The following is a 21,361-nucleotide window of genomic DNA, read 5'->3' as shown; positions in this document are numbered from 1 at the left end:
TTTGCTCTGTTGCTGTGTTGTGTGTAGAGTGCACTTTTTAACTTGGGCTGCCTCCCCACTTGAATTAGCTAACAGTTTAAAATTCTTTGACATCTTACACTCTGTCTGTGTTTCTTTTTTTTGTTTCATCCTGTTTTTCTTCCATTGTCACCCTCCCTTTCACTATTCGCCTGCCCTTTTCTTCTTTATGAAAGGAAGTGTTGATTGCCTCAGTCATATTTTCTTTTAACTGTCAAGTGCACACTGTGAAAAATATTTTACCTGAAAAATCGAAATCACTTATAAAATGGCCCAATCTTTAAACTAATGTGCCCGAAAACAGCCCACAAGTCATAAACACAAATTAAAATCTGTGCCTTGCTATAGATTCAAAAGTACTGACAGAACATTTTTATAAAATAATACACAAAATTAAGCCATCAAGTAGTAGGACAATGCTGTAATCATTTCCTACCAGTCAAAGCAGACAACTACACTCATCGGCTAGTTTTTTAAGTTCACTTTGAAAGTGCTGAGCTGAACCCTGTTTTGTCTCTAAGAGCATCTTAATTCTTTGTGGCACACAAAGTTATGTAAACTTTCCTCAGAGATTTTGTACGTATTGACATGATAGATATAGACATGATTTTAGTTTTGTGGCATTGGCATCCTGCTGGAAGCAACCATGATAAGATGGGTGCACTGTGCTCATAAAGGGATAGACACAGTGAGCAACAATATTCAGGTACGCTGTAGTGTTTCAATGATTCTCAGTTGGTACTAAAGGCTTTTCTCAGAATACATCCCCCCACCATCAGCAGCTTTTGATACAAGGAAGGACGAATCCATGTTTTTATGTTGTTCAGACAAAATTGTTACCCTACCTTCCAAATCTCACAATCAAAACTCACAGACCAGGCAACGTTTTTCCAATTTTAAAAAACGACCTTGCAAATTATAACCTCAACCTCCTGTTTAACTGACAGGAGTTGGCACCCAGTGCAGTCTTCTACTATTGTAGGGGAATCTGTTGTTTTTCTGAATAACTTGCTTGTAACGAGAGGTTATACTGTTGCTACTGTATCAGCTCGAAGGAGCGTAGCCATTCTCCTCTGACCTCTGGCATCAAGAAGGCATTTTCACCCAGAGAACTGCCGCTCACTGGATTTTCTCTTTTTTAAACTGTTTTCTGTAAACTCTGGAGATGGTTGTGTGGGAAAAATCCCAGCAGATCAGCAGTTTTTTGGAACAGTCTGACCAGCCTGTCTGGCACCAACAACCTTCTCACATTCAAAGTCACTTAAATCACCTTTGCTTCAACATTCTGACACTTGGGTTGAACTTTAGCAGATCGTCTTAACTTTGTCTGTTTGATATTTGCACCAACAAGCATTTGAACAGGTATACCTAACAAAGTGGCCAGTGAGTGTTTGTTCTTTAGAGAGCTATCATCACACACACATAGCTACTCATTCAAAATTCTGTGGGTCATAGTCACTGTAGTTGAGCTTTATTATTAATCGGGATAGATTACTGACGTTTTACATCCAAAATACAAATGTTGAAGAAACTATTATATGCATGCAATCTAAATTTCATCACAGTTTCAGCTTTTGAAGTTGAGTAAGTCACTATTTATGAAAAAAATGAAGTTTAATGAAGCTTGCAGATTCAGTTTTTTCCTAAATCATTAATGACCATACTCCATAATTTACTATCCTGCCACATTTTATACACCATTCATTGTTTTTTGATTTGTTTGCAGTCTCTCTCTGTTTGTATTACGATATCTGAGCCTCTATTGCCTCTATCTTTGTTTCACATTTTCTCTGATTTTCATTCTTTCTGTCAGCATCTGTCTTCCCTTCTGCTACCAGGTTTAGTAGGTCTCACAGTTCAGGCTCCAAGACTGACCTGAATTGAAATGTGTGGCCTAGTTAGGTGGGGATGCAGCCCATACAGTCTTTGCATGGTGCCTTTTCCAGCTGGATTAATGTTTTTCTGCTCTTTACTGGAGTTGTTAAAAGGCAACTGCTGCCAGTGCATGGCACATGAAAAAACCTGTTTGGTAGTTTGGTTGGTTTTTGGGAGTTTTCGTATGCTGTAATTGTTTTTTTTTTTCTTTTTCATGTCCTTGCTGGGCAACAGCCATATAGCAGTGGGAGGTTTGGATCACATATAAATCTACCAGACTACAAGTTAACCTTAGTATCATCCGAGTCAGCCCCCCTTCAAGTCTTCTAATTACTTTTTCAAGTTTTTATTTTTATTTGTTTTGTTTTGAGATATTTTGGTATTACTTCCAAGCTGCTGTTGTTTTTCTTCACTTCAGGGAGCATGGGCTATTGCCGAGGTTTATTTTTAGCTACAACATCTGCATTTAATTCCACTATTCCCTTGCAGTCTCACAGCTGTTCTTTGTACTGCTTGATCAACAGCTGCTCCTTTTTTATATGCAGGACTCTGCATGCTCAATTTTATCTGAATCTCACATTGGGAGTCCAGTGCGGACGCAAGGTCGAGCTTCAGCCTGTTTAAATTTCTGTTTTATGTTCAAAAAAACAACCATACGCACAAGAATTCATTCAGCCCAGTAATGTGAATGCACTTCAGCATAAAAGATCTCTGAAAACATATTGGAGTTTGTTGTCCTTTGAATTTATTTGAATCGGACGTGTGAAAGGGTTTGTGTATAGCTAATTTTCTTTAGGTTTAATGCACACAGGTACAGCTGAGCGGCAATTGTTTGCCACAGTCTCACGGAAAGTCAAATGCTGCCCAAATGTGAAGAGATAATATAAAAAACAAAGTGGCACATCTTGATCCATCCAAATCTCCCCAGCTAAGGTTGACTTAGGACTAAAACTATAAAGCTAATAACATTTTGTAACATGAGGTCATCCATTCATCCATGTCACAGACTTTACCTTCATAACCAGCGTCTGCTTTGGATGTTTGGTTTTGCATGGGCCATTCCCCCAACCATGACCAGTGGTGTAATGCTAGATGAACAAGTGGTACTATTGTGAATATTTGCCTATGCTTTCTTTCCGTATGTGTCCATACAAACACAAAAAAGATGTCCATACATATTTGAACTTTGAACCACGAGGTCTGTCAACAAGATAATTTCCTTTTTATTTACCGACAAAAAAGCTGCCATATTGTTTTTAACATTTCTTTTAAGTAATTATCGGGTCCCTTTAGAACCCAAATTCAGAAGCCATTTACAATTGCAACATCCAATAGGATTTGAAGGTAATGTCTTACGTAATGTAGACAAAAAACATTTTAATTAATCCATCTACAATCTGCACTGCCTTTACTGATAAGTCAAGAGCAACAATAGTAGCTAAGGCTACGTGAGCAAAGCAGCCCAGCTTCTTTCCTCTGCAGGCTCAGAGAGCTGCTGATTGGAAACCCATGCGCCAGTTTTCTGGCCTTTAGCTCAAACTTTCCAAAGACACACATAATAAAATATAGAGACGCGTTGCTGTGTTTTTTTATTACTCCATTATTACCGAATCTGTGAATTAATGAGACTTTGGCATTCAGTTTATGCATCACTGGCAAGCAAGCTTGTGCTTGCATTTACTTTATATTACACCACTGGCCATTAGGAGTGAGAGATACTAGCCTGACTCATGTGGATGTGTTCTTGCATTCAGGCTGTCATCTATCTTACCCTAAACTTGGCCGCTGCTCTGCACCATGGCTGATTTAAAACTCCCCTTCTTTATACTGAACCTTAAGGTGAAAACAGAGACTGTGCTGCAGTGTGTTTGAAATGTCTTCCTTATCGATGTCATCCCCCATTACCTTCCTTTGTGTGACCCTCCATCCATGCCTGCCATGAACCATGTGTCATTTGCTGTGATACTAACATGCTATAACTTCTTTTTATTTTTACCCTTTAACTTAGACTTCCTTTTTTATTCTTCAAGTCAGTCTTGAAAAGAAAAAACAACCTTCCAGACTTGTATTTCTGTATTTCTGACCTATTTTTCTATCTCTCTCCCTCTTTTCCCTCTTTCTCTCCTGCTTCTTTTTTTTCTCCGTGTCCTTCCTGTCTCCATGTGTGATCTTCTTGGGCACCTATGGACCATGACATTGCCATACACACAAATTTCTTTCTCTGTTTGTGTTTTTACTGTGTGTGTGTGGTTTTTTTTTCTTGTCACACTTTATTGCTGTGATTATCACTCAAAATACTCTGTTGTGGATATTTATTTATTGTTGGTCTATAACTTCAGCTACCCTCGGTTGCCAATGTGTGACGTGCAGTCTGGCAGCTCTTCTTCTGTCCGTGCTGACTGTGCTCTGGCTCCCATAAACTGATTGCATTCAAGGAGAAAGAGGATAGTCTGAGCCGTTCAAATCTTTGGCTCCAGACCTTTGCTTTCTATGCCTTTTGACCCTTGTGCAGCCACACACAAGAAAAAAAAAGTTGAAGAGTCAAGACATTGGTTTCATGACGTTATTACAGGGTGCTCAGTACTTGCATCAATTTCAGTTTTCTGGTTTTTAGATTCTGTTAATATTTTTTTTGTCTGTTTTCACTGTAATGTCATCTTGTGTACGAATAGATTCCGAAGGAGAGAGATTTTTAGGGTTTTGTCAATGTTGCAAGTTGGACGTCGGGTGCTCTTTCAGGATACAATGTAGACAAAGTATTGTAGCTTTGTTTTTGATTTGATTAGTAACACATTCATAATGCCTTAATGTGATCTGAAGAGGGGGTGATAAATAGAATAATTACACTGTTTAATTTTGTGTCTGCAGTGGTTTAATCAGACACGGAAATTGTAAAGAGACTTTTATTTTGGACTTTACTGCCTATTAAACAAACACATCCATTCCACTGTTATGTCACAAATGACATAAAAGCATGAACACTGCATGAAAGCTGACACAAGGCATGATCCAGTATTCATGAATGTGCTATGCAGCTGCTTCAAAGCTCCCCAGTCAAGCATTATGAATGTGTTAACCAGGAGATGAGTACAAATGCTGTGCCTAAATTCTGGCTGTTTTTTTTTTCTTCTTCTTCTTTTATACAAGCTTGAAATGTCCTGCTGTACAAATTGAGGGGAAGATAACATTTGCAGAGAAATTTAATATCGGTTATGGTCAGAGAACTCATTTTTCCCAGACTCATTCTTAATTTTCAACATTATATTATGCTCATTTTCAAATACATTGTTATGTAACCGCCTTGTCAGGAGAGAACAGAAGGATGTGCAGAAAAACTAATGTTTTGTGAAGAAGTGTACATACTCTTTTCAAACTGATATTCGAGAAATCAGCTGTTATTTGGAGGATTCATGCTCTCTTTTTACCTGAAAGCAGTGAAATGTCTAAAAAAAGAAAAAAAAAACCCATAAAGAAACAGCTGTTAAACACTAAAAAATTTTGTTTAATTAAAAAATGTGGAATTATTTTCTTCTCTATTCCTGAGACATTTTTGTAAGTGCTTATCAGTGTATTTCCATGTAACCATTGTAGGGTTGAAATAAATTGTTTCTTTTTCTTTCATGAAAGTAATGACTTTGAGGCTTTGGCGACTAAACATACTAAGATATCTTTGTCTGACTCTTCTGGGAAGCTGATTGTTAAGCTGATTTTTGCCCTTTTTTTCTCTGGAGCTTTAACAAAATGTCTGTATTCTGCATTCAGTGTTGCTTTACATCAAACATGACTGTTGAACCCAGATGTTTTGAGGTCAGGGGCTTGGCTGTAGCCTAAGTGAAGAAGATAAAGTATGCATTTTGCATAAAAAAGGAACAAATGGTAAACTGTATATTGTATAGAGGCCTTGCAGCAGTGTAAAACAGCACAAAAATATGGATATTAATATGCAAACATTAGCTAAACATTAGAATGAAACCAATATGCAACCCTGATGGCGCCGAGTAGATTCTTTTGGCTGTTGTTAGCTGCTACGATCTAAGCAACAAAATAATGTATCCAGTGTTTACACAACAAAAAACACCGAAATTTGATTTCCTTATTAAATGGCCGACAACATTGTTTGTAAGTCTTTCCGGACCACCTTTAATTTTTGTTGACCTGGTAGCCAGGCAACCTAGTTTAAGCTATCAAAGATATGAAAATCCGCAGTTACAGAAGGATTCTTACTTGTGTTTTGTGATCTGACAACACTGTGGTTATGTTTCGCAAGGGTGGAGGTTATGTATTCTGTAGCAGTATTTTTTTTTTTAAATACTTCACTTGAAATATGGTACTTCATAATAGCATGTCTAATGGCTAGCTAGCTTATTGCTAGCTTCTGTTTCCACGCTCCTGTATGTTTAGTTTTTTTTTTTGTTGTTGTTATTGTTTTTCATGGAGGCCTGGTCTGATTGTAACACCATGGAGAACGGCCACACTAGCAACTCTACTGGAGTTTAAATGTTTTAACTCTCAGTAATGCCTCAGTGCTTATTAGCTCTTATTAACTAACGGAGCATTTGGCTAAGAAATTGCTAATTACTTGAGACTTAACAAGGGAATAACCTTAGGCCAATTTAAATGTCCGTCTTTAACAGTGGCAATGAGAAGCTAAAGATTTTTAAAAAAGGCTGTCAGAGTTTGGGTTACTTAAAGTCCTCTATATAGTTTCCATTTGTTCCAACATTTGTTCGTCACTCTGCTGTACAACTCATTAAAGTTTGCAGAGTCATGAGAGATGACAGATTGCAATGCATAACTTAAGAGATTAAAATCACCTGCAGCCATGATCAACAGCATTTTAGTGTGAGAGAATTAATAAAGCATTGATACATTTTCAGTAATCACACATATGTGAATGGTCATTGTTTTTATTCTGTCTTGATGAGCATTTTCCATCATAGAGGCCAGACATACAGAAAGTCAGTTTGCTGTAATGAATACAGCTAGCGTGTGTTTTAAAACCACTTTTCTCTGATTTATCACAAATTCCAGCTAAGCGGTACTAAGACTTGTGCTGCTGCTGGTAATTTGAGCCATATGGTCCTGATGGATTGGAGTTGATTATGTCTGTATTAAAAGTCAGATTCACACGGATATACACGCACTGTGTAATAATAATAATAATAATAATAATGGATACTTTATTGATCCCCATGGGGAAATTACTTGTTTTTCTCTGCATTTGACCCATTCACTCAGTGAAGCAGTGGGCAGCCCACTAAGCAGGCGCCCGGGGAGCAGTGTGTAGGGACGGTACCTTGCTCAGGGGTACCTCAGGGTAGCCGTTAAGTGGATTCGAACCGCCGACCTTCCGATCATGGGGCGACCACTTTACCTACTGAGCTATCCCTGCCCCTAAGTAAATGTAAGTAAATGTAAGTGCACGTTTCAGTAATACTAGAAATACGAAAAAATTTATCTTCCCATCAAGCGTGCTCTTGTGGCTAGTGAGTGCTTTAACATCCAGCACAACACGTACCTAACTAAAACTCATAAGAAATCATAGAAAAAGTGCAGAAAAGAGCACTTGAGTTCCAAGTAATCAAATGTCACAGGCTTTTCCACTGAACGTATGATCTTTGATGGCCTTTTGATGGGACGCTAAGGTGAATCTATCCCCATAAGCTCTCTGCCTGAGCCTTAGAATAGGCAGTATCATCAAACCTGAATAACATCAATATCTGTAACACCCCATTTCTCTGAACAGGAATGAAGGAGAATTAGTTGTGAGGAAGAGCAGAAGAATTATTAGCAAAGAAAAAATAAAAGTTAACAAGGTTAGTTTCAAATGTTATTGACTTTTTTTTCTCTGAGCAGTTTTCACTTTGGTAACGTGGCACCCCCGCTTTTTTATGAGTTGGGGTCTAAAATAAGATTTGTATTCCCTCCATTTATTATCCCTGGCACTGCGGTTTAATCTCAAATAAGTTCTGTCACAAGGAAAATAAGAGCTTACGACACCCTTGAGGTGTTCTTTGTCACTTTGTCCCCCCAGTTGTTCATCAGTGCCTACCGAGTAATGATAGTGCTGATCAGTGCTGAGTGATTTTCATTTTTGCTAATCAGGATCTCCATCTAAATGTCTGCATCAAACTTACTTGTGTTGCATATAAACAGAATATTTCTCTTCCCTGAAGCAAATGGTTCAGGTCGCCCACTGCATACAGATTAAAGGGAAAGCTGCCATCTCTCTTTCTATTGGATTTTTCCTTTTTTGTATAGCCTGAAACGTTTCTTCAGCTGGTTAGCTTGGTGTGATTAATGGCAGAAACTTCAAATCAAATGTTGGAGCTTAAAACAATCCACAGAAGCGTCATCGAAATCATCGCTGTGTCAAAATATCTATTGTGTTAAAATAGATGCATTTTTTTAAATGAATGATTCCCCTCTTTCCTCTATAAGCTTTACTCTATGGAAATGAGTCCAGAGTTCCTAACTTTCAAGCCAGCATGCACATCAGTTTGTAGCACTTGTTTTCATAGCATCTTAATTTAAAAAGGGCTGAAATCCCATCTAGCCACACACCGCTCTCTGCATGAAGAGTTTCCAAGGATCTTAAATCAGTCAGAGAGAGAGTCGGTCGCCGGTTGAGCGTCACCCTGCCTCCTTGTGCCCCAAAAGAAAACTGATTCTGAAGCCGATTTTATTTTTAATGGTGGTGCAGTGCCACACTGTGGCAGAGCTTTGATGGAGGACGCAGACATGGGAATTACTGAAGAAACTTTTTTAAAGCCAAATAAGGTCAATGCAGTATCCAGAAATGTGTCATAGGTGGAAAAATAGACCCAACGAAGGAAAGGAAAAGAAGAAAATAAGAGTCATGGGGATTCTGTGATGGTGTTGTATGAACAATTGTAATGACAGTTGTTACATACAGTTGTAGTGCTGGTTGAAAAACGGTGACAGCTTACACATTTTTACACCTCAGTCAGACAGTCTGTATTCCCCGTCTACAGTATAAACAAATTTGTCCTCAACTGGGCTTCTTCCTTTACAGATGAGGGGGACTCTGTGTTTGCTTTTCTACAGTCTGTTGCATGCATATGGTTATTTTAATCACTGCAATGTTCAGCATTCCACTGAATCTCAAACACAAACTGTTCTGAGACTATTATGTGGGCCCTCTGGTGAAATAAATGTTGTTAAAATGTCTTAAACTGTATTTCTACTCTAAAATTAATATTTTTTTATTTAGATTTGGCTGTTTTACTTATGGCTGAACCAATCCATCAAATGTAAAGCAAGTGCTGGAAGATTTTTTTTTATTGCATTTCTGCGTGTTTTACAGCACAAGTTTTTAAAGACACTGCAACCCACAGGCAGAGTTGCACGGTTGGACTCAAATCTAACTCCTGATATAAAGGTGTTTCATCAGAGTACAACTGCACATATCTGGCAGTCTTATTGATTTCTCAGAAATGTGTGTAGTGAAATATTTTATCACATGCGGTCTGTTTATCAGCAGTCGTCTGGAAACCTGTCTCAGTACTGTACCCGACAAGCCCGTAAAGAGAAATGTTTGTGTAGTCCACCCTGACAGGTAGATTTGTGCTTTCTCCCTCAGTGAGAGCACTCGGTAAGAAACCCCCCCTCAGCACTGAATACATGGCACATGATTTATTGTGCCTGTTAAAATGCAAATGAAGCAATGGGCAGAGAAAAAAACAAGTGTTTTCTGCACCACTGTAGTCACCTATAAGTACGCAGAACTCTGGCATGTTCTTGCTATTTTCATCACAACCATCAAAGAAATTGAAGGTTTACATACCGGGCCAGCCAGAAAGAGGAAGATAGTGGATTTGAATTAAACGTCTCAGTTGGCCCAGGGCAGTGCTTTCACTTGTGAATGCATCAGAGTGCAGTAAGCACAAACATAACATCTTTAAGAGGCATAAAATGTTTTTTTCCTGCAAAGTCTGCAGCATAGCTGTCCATGGGGTGTGCTCCCGTCAGCATTTAAAGAGTGTTATGTGTGTCAACAATTGTTTCTACTTCAAAGGCCAAGAGAATTGGAGCTTTCATTTGGTCTAATTTATGTGTTTCAGTCTCCTTTTAATGGCACATTTACACGGTGCTTTTATAAAATACTTACATTTGACATATTAGTGGCATAAACTGGCCCAATGAGGTTTCATCTTCGTTATGAGCGTTCATCACTCTGTAGGCAATTTAAATCACTGGCAGAAAGTGTGATGTCATACTATGACATCTCATAAAGTAAAGCTGTATGTTAACAGTCAAAGATTAGCATGGCAGTTATTCGTTGCAGGGTTGCATACGAGTAAATTGGTTACCCCAAATGACTTATATGTGGTTTAAGATCCAGTGAATTTTTGTAAAGAGCGTGTTAACAGTTCTGCTCGCTCTTTACCTGTCACACACATTTAAGTATGATACTTCAGTGTGGCAGTTACTGCTTTGCTCCATTTGAAAAAGACATTGGCTTTTTATTATATATATTTATATATATATATATATATATATATATATATATATATATATATATCCCCCACCCATGTGATTACTCAGCTGTACAAAATGACAGTTTTAGACGCCAGTGCACATGGATTTAATGGAAGTGACACTAAATCGTCACGTTCGTTGTGGTTACTTCAGATCAAAGTCTGTTTTGCTGGAGTAACTAGTGTATACTGATGTGGCAGTACATTATCTATATTTGGCCTTTTATCTAAAGAGTAGGGAATGTGTGAAACCACAAAATGGGCAGAAAACTGAAAGCGCAGCTCACAGTGCTTCCTTACAGTGGTAACGCTGCTGTCATTTATTTATACTTTAAGCTTTTAGAATACGCTGCAGGCTGTGCAGAGGCCATTATAAATAGGGGTTCGTTCCGTAGTTCCAGTGAATCACGACTGCAGAACATATTTGTCACTGGCTGATCCTTTCCCTTTTTCCCATATCCAAGGCTGAGGGTATAAACAGTTAACATAAAGATGGTCCTCAAATTGCACAGCGCTCACATTCTCCTCAGACACTTTGATGAGCCCTTGATCCTTATCAGACCCTGGCGAGCCATTACAGCAGTCTTTACTGCCTGAAGCAGAGCCAAATTGATACATGTAAGAGAGGCTTTAATTTAACTGAAGGTCTTCCAATTTGATTGCCTACTGGCACGGTAGACACCATAATAACAAACATAACAGGGTTGGAACTATAATTCTGACTTTACACGCTGAACACAAACAAACATCTTTTCAGCTTTGATTTTAAATCATCTTCATATTAAATGTAAGCCTTGATTGGGAAACATTGTGTTAATACATGGAGCCAATACAGGATGTTCTGATGTTATCAGATTTTTTTCCAGGTTCTCCAGTCCAGAGGTTGTTCATTTGAAATTTGCCTCAGGTATGGTTGTGAGGCTTTCACTAAACTTCGGTGTGAATGGGTGAATGTTACTTGTAGTGGTCAGTAAGGCTACAGTCACCCTGGGGAAAACCGTGGCTGGAGACTGTGTGCAAGGAATTTGTGATTTTGTTGCCTTTGAAATCGTTGCTTCAAGGACGGAGGACGGGGTCTGCGACCGCTCACAGTCAGCTGTCATCTTCACAGTAGCTTTAGTGCATCGTGACAACTTTAAAATGGCAATAAGATGGAGTGAGTCTGTTATCAGGTTTGTCAGTGGGGACAAGTTGGCAATTACATGCAAGCTGTCATAACACAGTAATTATATTTTTAACAAGTCAGCAAAAATGATCTGCGTGAACAGAAATTTAATTTAACATAATTTCAAACGAACTACTTAGATTCAAAGTCAAGCTAAGACGATAGAGATTTGAAACACAAGTTCAGAAACGTCTGAACAAATAGTGATGTAGCTGTGTAGGTGCTCGCAGCCTTGCTTTAGGAATAGAACCAGAATACAACCAGCTGAGTCGAGTCTCCTACTGCTAACAGACACATGGGAGACGAGGTTCATTCACTGGAGCAAACTGACTCAGATTAAGTACAACATGTTTGTAATCTGTCTGCATTTATAAATTAGACTGCGGTTATTTGCAAATTTTTCCTTGTCTGTCTGAGAGTGACTGCAGCCACTCCAGGCCAGACCAAGATTGTTTGGAGACACGTTACCAGGTGACCTGTCTCAGAATCACCAGGCAACTACAAGTGTTTTGCAACACCAAGCTCCCTTACAGCTCACTCCAATGTGTGACTGACCCATAAGACTAGAAGTGGGCTGCAAAAATGATAAATACCACACCTTTCTGATGATAAAGTAGAAATAGGTCTGAGTTCGGATACACCTGAATGTTGTGTTTCCGTTGAACAACATTAAGTTCATTGGATGAACAAGCAGAGATTGCTTTTTGTTTCTCACAGTCTCAGTAAGAAGCCAAATGCGAGTTGAGGGAGGCCTGTCTTTATGTCTTTAAGTGTCCACTGACTATTACAAGAAATCTTGTTATACCTGGTTACCACGAATCCTGCTTACTGTGATTACCTCAGTCAAGGAAATATGTGTTTTTTTTTTTAATTATTATTTTGTCTTTTCTGTTTTTTTCTGTTAGTTTAACTTATCCACATTTTTTCAGTGGAGTAGTGAATCCCTTTTATTCTTTATTCTTTTATTTATCCAAAGCATTACAGTTTATTCTTTTCTTAACAATTATACAGTTTCTCCATTATTCTGTTGCTGTTATCAATCAGATCTATTGTTTCTTCCAGAAGAACGTTGAAATCCAGTAAGTCATAGTGTGCAGTGAAGTTGCACTGGCATGAATTCTGTGGCTCTAAGTTGAATCTCTGAAACAATTGCAATTTACATAAAATGTCAATCAATTTGTTAATTATTAATTAAGCATTAATAAAAGGTGTGATGCGCTAATTCACAGACTGAGGTCACTAAGACAATGCATGCTCCGTGCTTTTTGCAGCAGGTTGCACACAATGATAAAAAAGGTAGTAAATGTAGCTGTCTAAGCTGGCCTTGACCTCCAAAATCCATCTTTATACCATTCTCTCTATAATCTGCATGTGCGTTTGTTTATTCAAATAATCTGTAGGAGAAAATGACTTGTATTTGTACTCTGCCTTCAGAGCTGAATTAGAAATGTGTTGGCTGCTCACACATGCTGCTCAGGTAACCCTTCATAACCTTCACATTTCCAAAGAAAGTTTGATTGAAACTGGTAAAATGATTGGGCGGGTGTTTAAAAAAAAAAGTGAATTGCTAAAACTATGAGTACACATAGAATATTCTGCTACAACATTGTTTTCCTGTGTTGTAATATATCCTAGTAGACTGTCATTGCAATTTATTTGCTCCTCATGCAGTTTTCGAGGCATTTTTTCTTATTGTAAAATATGTATGCAATGTAGTGTATTGCATTTATATTTATATTTAATGGTGCCATATTGACACCTCAGGCACAAATATTAATAGTCAGTCCACAAATGTCTATAAATGTGTTACAAGCCTATTATGAAACGCCTAGTGACAAGAACAAGAATATGCCTAGAAGCCCTCGAAAGGCTACCGATAGTTTTGTTTGTTTGCATTTGTTTTGATTTGTTTTTGTCTTTGCAATTTCTGTGATTCTGTATGAAATTGAACATAGTGTTTCGGCCACCGGGGATGTCAAGAACAGATATAAAGTTGTTAGAAATTATGTTGGTCCCTCTTGCACCATTTCAGCTTTCCTCTGAAAAGAGCGACACACATCTGAGGTTTTGACTGAAACCTGAAGCACTGTATTAAAAGCCTGATTGCATTCCTCATCATCTCTCTCTCCCTCTCTCTTTCTAACTTCCTTCCCATCCCCTCTTCTCTATATTTGAACCCTCTTCTCCTCTTCTGCCTGTTTTGCTTGTATATCCCCTCTACCTGTCTTTGTCCCTTCAGACGCCATGGGTGGTGGCTCAGGCATGGGCACCGGGGCCATCGTAGGCATCCTTATTGTTGTCTTTTTCCTGCTGCTGGTGGGCGTGGATGTCACCTGCTATTTCCTCAACAAGTGCGGGCTCCTCATGTGCATTGCTGTTAACTTCTGTGGGAAAGCTGGCCCAGGCGCAAAGAGCAAGGACATCGAGGAGGGCAAGGCGGCATTCACGTAAGCAAGCGTCATCTTTTGACTGGAACACAGATTATTTGTGGTGTGCCTACAGAGAATTAGCACATTTTCAAAAATACCCATCATCAGAGAACCTAAGTTAGAGTGTAGCTGTTGGACTTGCAGCAAATATCAACATATTTCTCAGGAGCTGACTGAGAAGAAGGCAGAGCTAAAAAAACAGAATAAATACTTAAAGGGCTTAAAGTTATCTTTTGAACCATAAATACAAATCAATGCTTATTATTTATATAACTTTAGAATAAAGCCAGTAAAGATGTGCTTATTCAGCTCACTTTACTTTGGTCGGCATTGCTGGCATTTTCTCTTCACAAGGTAACCACTGGCTTCAGTGCCAAGTCCACCTGGTTACAGCAAAGATAAGAAAAGTCTCTGTTCCAATCACACGTGGATGCCTGTTAAAAAAAAAAAACCCTCGACTATTGTTTTTTCAGGGTGAAGGATTCATTTTATTAAGGAGCAGAATAACTCTGTTTTAGTAGTTTTGGGTCCTAAACCTTACCCAGCAAGTATTAAACTGAAATGGAATCAGCGGGTGAACGCACAATAAAATGTCAGTTACAAAAGAAACCAGTAATGGAGTGATAACAAGGCAAAACAAAGCAGGACATGTCTCAGAGCTGAGAAACTTGTAGATTTTATCACTCTTTAACAGCTGGATTGTTAACCAGTGCACTGAACACCCATCCTAAAGCACCACTAATGTGTATTTCTGTGAGGCCAGCAGTATCTGACAGAACAACAGTATCTGATGTACTACGATGAAAAGACATTGGTTTAATCTAACTAAGCAGACTGAAACTACTTGTTTAAGTCAGCCAAATTTCTTTTTTTAACTTATACAAATCTGAAATAATAGTTTTATTTTGCGACCAGGTTATTAAAAGAGCTGTTAGTACAGGGAGTGCAGAATTATTAGGCAAGTTGTATTTTTGAGGAATAATTTTATTATTGAACAACAACCATGTTCTCAATGAACCCAAAAAACTCATTAATATCAAAGCTGAATGTTTCTGGAAGTGAAACCAATATAACATCTCCACATTCACAAATATACATTTCTGACATTCAAAAACAAAACAAATCAGCGACCAATATAGCCACCTTTCTTTGCAAGGACACTCAAAAGCCTGCCATCCATGGATTCTGTCAGTGTTTTGATCTGTTCACCATCAACATTGCGTGCAGCAGCAACCACAGCCTCCCAGACACTGTTCAGAGAGGTGTACTCCTTGTAAATCTCACATTTGATGATGGACCACAGGTTCTCAATGGGGTTCAGATCAGGTGAACAAGGGGGCCATGTCATTAGTTTTTCTTCTTTTATACCCTTTCTTGCCAGCCATGCTGTGGAGTACTTGGACGCGTGTGATGGAGCATTGTCCTGCATGAAAATCATGTTTTTCTTGAAGGATGCAGACTTCTTTCTGTACCACTGCTTGAAGAAGGTGTCTTCCAGAAACTGGCAGTAGGACTGGGAGTTGAGCTTGACTCCATCCTCAACCCGAAAAGTCCCCACAAGCTCATCTTTGATGATACCAGCCCAAACCAGTACTCCACCTCCACCTTGCTGGCGTCTGAGTCGGACTGGAGCTCTCTGCCCTTTACCAATCCAGCCACGGGCCCATCCATCTGGCCCATCAAGACTCACTCTCATTTCATCAGTCCATAAAACCTTAGAAAAACCAGTCTTGAGATATTTCTTGGCCCAGTCTTGACGTTTCAGCTTGTGTGTCTTGTTCAGTGGTGGTCGTCTTTCAGCCTTTCTTACCTTGGCCATGTCTCTGAGTATTGCACACCTTGTGCTTTTGGGCGCTCCAGTGATGTTGCAGCTCTGAAATATGGCCAAACTGGTGGCAAGTGGCATCTTGGCAGCTGCACGCTTGACGTTCATGGGCAGTTATTTTGTGCCTTGGTTTTTCCACACGCTTCTTGCGACCCTGTTGACTATTTTGAATGAAACGCTTGATTGTTCGATGATCACGCTTCAGAAGCTTTGCAATTTTGAGACCGCTGCATCCCTCTGCAAGATATCTCACTATTTTTTACTTTTCTGAGCCTGTCAAGTCCTTCTTTTGACCCATTTTGCCAAAGGAAAGGACGTTGCCTAATAATTATGCACACCTGATATAGGGTGTTGATGTCATTAGACCACACCCCTTCTCATTACAGAGATGCACATCACCTAATATGCTTAATTGGTAGTAGGCTTTCGAGCCTATACAGCTTGGAGTAAGACAACATGCATGAAGAAGATGATGTGGACAAAATACTCATTTGCCTAATAATTCTGCACTCCCTGTATGAGGGCTTATTAGACTCCATTGATTCCTGGGTAGATGTATGTAAGTACACACTAAAAACATGTTTTTAAGTCTTTGCCCACGAGTTTGAGACAAAAGAGCAAATTCCCAAGGTGCTGAGCTAAAGTGAAAGCAGGCAAATCTTTATATTTTATTCTTAGGGAAATTCCCTCAATTATTCAGCACCAACTGTAAATATTTAATGGCGCTGAAATGCAGTTACTGCATGTTCGCCTGTGTTTGATCAAACATCTCGCCAGCTCCGAATGCAACAAATAAATATTTCAGCTCTGACAGCTCGCACAAAACAAATTTAGTGAAAGTGCATCGTGAGAGTTATAGCGTTATTTAGCACCCTGCGTTTAAACAGGTCAGTCCCAGCAATGCACACAGCTCAGCACAATCAGAGAGCAGTGTGATGATAACACAAGGCCTCAGGGAAAACCACCAGTCAGAGCTTACAGGTCAGTGCAGGTGGAAGATGATCAAAGAGGATGATAGGGTGAGTGCGTTTGACGGGTTTTTGTATGTTTTAGTTGACTAAAATTAACCTGTTCATTTGACATTGTTACTGCCAGATTTTTCTCTTTGTAGGATTGAAAAATAACACACCTAGTTAAGTGCACTTAATTCATTACCCTGGTAACAATATTTCCTTTGGATAACAGCAAAGATGAGTGTAAGGAGCCTATTGTTGAAGTGAGAACAGAGGAAGAAAACACTCCAAACCAAGAAGGAGGAGGTGCCACTGAGCCCAACGAGACCACGCCATTGACAGAACCTGAGTGAGTGTCAAGAGTACAGAGAGATTAAGCAAATCATTGGTTTGCTCTGAGCAGAAACATTTTACAAATATAATGTTGGTCCGGCCCAGCTTTCATTCAAATATTGACCCAGTTCTCTTGTAAGGACTGTTATACATACCACAGAGCAGTGCTGGTAATTTACACTGTAAGCATTTTTATGCAAGGCTAAAATGTCCCGCTGTCTATACAGTATGTATGACCATGTATGACGCATCACACTTAACTGCCTACGGTGAACACTCAATAGAAATGATTCTGCAAGTGCTGGTCTATATGCACGGCCACAGAACCATGATGCAGGCTGTAGGGCGCTGCATTTTTGGGTCATCTCTTAACTAAGACTTTCCAGATTTTGCCATTTTATATTGAAAGTAATACATTTGCTTGACTTCCTTTTTTTGGCACAATTTCAAACCATTCAAATGTTATTTTTGCAACAAGAAGCAACAAGCGCAACAACCAACTTAACAATTATCACAGTACATTGTCGTTGAAACTTCAGTCGTCTCATTTCAAAGCCGAGCGCTGTCGAATCTCCTTCTGAGTGAGTTTGCCAAGGTGCATAAATCATTCAGACACATTCAAAGCATGAACAAACACCGCCTTCTGCTGGGAAAACTGCTTGTGAAAGACATCCGAGCATCTTAATCCTGAAACTCCCTCCATTCCCTTTATAGTTTATTGTTGGATTGTTTTATGTTTTCCCCTTACAAATATTTTGTTGCTAACATTTTGATTGTGTAGTCTCTTTTTTATTTTACTGCAGCACAATAGAAACCTAATCTGCTTTGTTTATCCCCCGACGTGCACTCTCCTTTTACCTCTTTTATTTTCCTTGTTGTCCTTGATTCCCTCACTTTTCTGCCCTCTGCTTCCTCCCCTGTGCCAACTCCCTATCTTTCCCTCTCCTACCTTGTTTTTCCCACTTCTCCCCACAAAACAGGCCTGCTGCTGCAGACACCACGCCGATGGTGGTAAATCTGCTGTCCTCCACAGCTGCTAACTCAGTTACTGAGAGCTTTAGCACGGCACAAAGCAGTCCTGCTAGTGAGAGAACCACACTAACAACCAACACCTCCAGCCCAACCCAAGTGGCCCATGCCAAGTCTCACCCTAAAAACAGCCCTATAGCCAATACGCATAAATCTAACCCCCAACCTGATGTTGGACCTCTGGTTGACCTGAGCGACACCCCTAAAGTTGCCGCATCTTCCGACCCAACACCCCTTGTATCAGAGCTAGTCAGCCCACCCTCTGCTAATGCTGATGGGCCACAGAGTCCGCGGGACTCAGTCAAAGCCCCTGACAGCACCCAGAATAAGGACTCACAAGTAGACGGCCCGACCAAGGATGTTCCTAATGCCCCGTGCACAGACTCGACCACACCAGCCCAAAATGAGTATGAGCACCTCCATATCTGTATTTTTCCAAGTATCTCTTTGAGCCTGATAGCATCCCTTTAGCTCATAAGTCTTCCATTTCAAAGGAAAAATTCCACTTATGTATTATCAGACTTCCCCAAGCAGTTTTGCACTCATCAGGCATGTGGCAGAAAATAGCAGGCAGCTTTAGATCAAGATTTGATTCCTTAAAACTTGTTAATTAGTTTAAATTTATTTCCTGGTCTCGATATTTTCCTAAAGTCTTTCCATTGCTATTTATTTAATGACAATTCACAGTCATAAATATAAACTGTTAGAGGCCAAAGCACGGAGCCAAATAGCAGTCATAGTGGAAATGACTGTACTTGTGTTTATCTTAAAAACATTATTCTCAAAGCCTCAAACCATCATGTTTCTGAGATTAAAAACTTCTTTTTTTTTCTTTATTATATTGTGAAAGATCCCACATTTATTTATTTTTTTTAAAAAAAGGTAAATCTAAATGACTCAGTGCTTTTAAGTAGTTCTCCCCTACTGGAGGTTTTGATGGGTCTTTTTATTCCCTAAAAATATTCTGGGCTGTTGTCTGGTATCAGCTGAGGTTAAAAACATTTCCAGCAGCAACAGTTGCAGCACACCTAGATTTCAAGACAAAAACTGTTAAAATAATTATCCAATTTAAAGAAAGAAAACTGCTTTGGCTGTAAACATTTTCAAACATTGCATGAGTAGTAAACCTAAGTCTTTTTTAAAACATGTACCCATTGTTTTTAACACTATATTGCACATTATTCAAGAATATTATGAATTTTAGGAGTATGCAAGAGTGGAATTTTCCTTTAATGGTAGCAAGGATAATGATCTACTGGGATGCTACCAGTGTAGCATGCTACCAGCATGCCTGTCATCAATCAAGATCCACCACCTTCCTCCACCTGTTTGTTTATTCACGTAGTAGAGACAGATTTTCTCCTACCATACATCTAAGCCATCTCATATTCCTCATCATCATGGGCAGATTGTAGGAGAATGATGCATTTTGTTCACCTTCTGGGGCATCTAGCAACACCCACTGTCCTAATATACAAAAAATATATTCAGTCATTTTAATCAGTTCATTAAACCGGGCTTTTATTTTTATTGGTGCCGACTGCAGGTATTTGAAACATTCATAGCTGGACGATGGTAAATGGGTTAGATGGTTAAATTTACTTGAACATTGTAGGCACACGTCTTTCCTGCTTTAAGCTGCATGCACATGAGTTTCCCACTCCTTAGTGTTCTGGTTTTTGGCTTCTTCGTAAAAGCTGAGAAGCAGTGCACTCAACATGGGTGAAATGGAATCAAACAAGATCAAGGCTGGAACTTACATCTAATTCTTTTTGATGTACAGAAGATTACAACTTAAATTAAATTAGCTGATGATGTAAACATATTGCAAAATCTGTAAAATCACAGTATTTAAAATTGCTTTAAAAAGTTTATATTTTTAAATTAAAAGGTTTTCTTTGCTCTAAAGCCATTTGTGAAACAGCAAAATGCAAGTTTGAGTGAAAAAGACTTACAAGTACCAACTTACGAGTGCTAGACTCAGTTTAAAACAGGATTTAATTGTTTCCTTAGTTTTGTGCAAATATCGGGACTCTAAATCTAGCCCTGAGTGCTTGTTTTATCATAAGCAACAGAAAAATATGATCAAAAGCTTTAAATTCATCCCTACGGTGTTAAAATCATATATCACATGTCAGTCTTTGTAAGTAGTTTTTAATTGACCTCTTAAAACAAGCAGCAGTAGGTGAATGCCAGAGACTACAACCTAAGCTAGGTGCAATTAATAGACTGTAAGTGATACACTTAATGGTGCTTAGTTTGCCATAGCTGGGGTTCAAGTCCTGCTGCGCCATAAGAAATCTTCGTGTAGTGAACTCGGCAGAAGAATTTTCAGTTGAAATCGCTGAAGTAAATTAAAAAATTCACCAAGCAGCAGCTTTACTGTGCTCTGTCCTCTTCATTGTGATAAGATAATAGATGGTGAAGGCCAAAAGAAAACTGTCAGTCCCTCAAATTTCTCGCAGACACTTCTGTTTTCTGTCTCAATTCTTGTAGAAGCTGTCGTTTCAGTGGCGGTATGACAGGTTATTATTTGGAGTTTTGGCCCTACGAGTTTGCAGATTCTCCTGATTTTTCTGACAGTCTGAGTATGGCGAGGAAGCTGCAGAAGATAAATTACAGAGGCTTGCTGACAGCCACTCCTCTTTCTCTGCCTTCTTCATCTCATACTTTACTCACTTGGATGGCCAGAGGAAGATGTCAGTGATGAAGTATGGGGAGTTGAGAGGTAGTTGGAAGCAGGGCTCTTGTCAGCTCAACATCACCTTGATAAAACCAAACTTGTCATCAGGGGGATTTTTCTTCATAACTCTGACAGGACTGAAGCACAGCTCTCCCACTGATCTATGTGGTGATCCTTCTTCAGCATCCCAACACTAAAATGTCTTGTCAGACTTCTTGTGGGTTTATTGGATATCTGAGCGGTAGAGCCCTCCTCTGGACTTATTTTAACAGAAGAGACGAAATAAGAGCAGACTATAGAATATGTACCTTTAAGAATTCATTATTAATAGATGTTTTACACTCATTATTATTCCTAGATTTTAAATGTATCTTTAACATTGATCTAATGATGTGTCTAATGTGACCTTGACTCAACAGCCAATACAATTGTGCACTTGTGAGTAGTTTCTGATGATGTAAGAATGATTTTAAAAAGTGACTAATACCCTGCATAGCTCTTTAGAAGCTTGCACGTGCTTGAAATACAGTTAGACTCACAATGATCAGTA

At 39.1% G+C, this 21,361-nt stretch overlaps 1 protein-coding gene across 5 annotated transcripts in view; it reads left to right on the top strand.

Moving 5' to 3' along the window:
* ncam1a (neural cell adhesion molecule 1a) overlaps positions 1-21,361 on the top strand; it is a 273,207-nt gene that overhangs the window by 242,406 nt on the left and 9,440 nt on the right. For 3 of the 5 annotated variants that reach the window (XM_080866378.1, XM_080866377.1, XM_080866379.1), the window contains 3 exons: positions 13,799-14,006; positions 16,999-17,115; positions 18,080-18,535. In XM_080866378.1, the coding sequence (XP_080722504.1) occupies positions 13,799-14,006; positions 16,999-17,115; positions 18,080-18,535 (781 nt within the window). The remainder of the gene's footprint in view (positions 1-13,798; positions 14,007-16,998; positions 17,116-18,079; positions 18,536-21,361) is intronic. The other 2 variants (XM_080866380.1, XM_080866381.1) reach the window with 1 other exon arrangement.

This window comes from Rhamphochromis sp. 'chilingali' (assembly GCF_963969265.1).
Source record: "Rhamphochromis sp. 'chilingali' genome assembly, chromosome: 19".
Classification (NCBI taxonomy): Eukaryota; Metazoa; Chordata; class Actinopteri; order Cichliformes; family Cichlidae; genus Rhamphochromis; species Rhamphochromis sp. 'chilingali'.
Note: the sequence above shows the minus strand (reverse complement) of the source record. Positions and strands in the feature narration are given on the sequence as shown.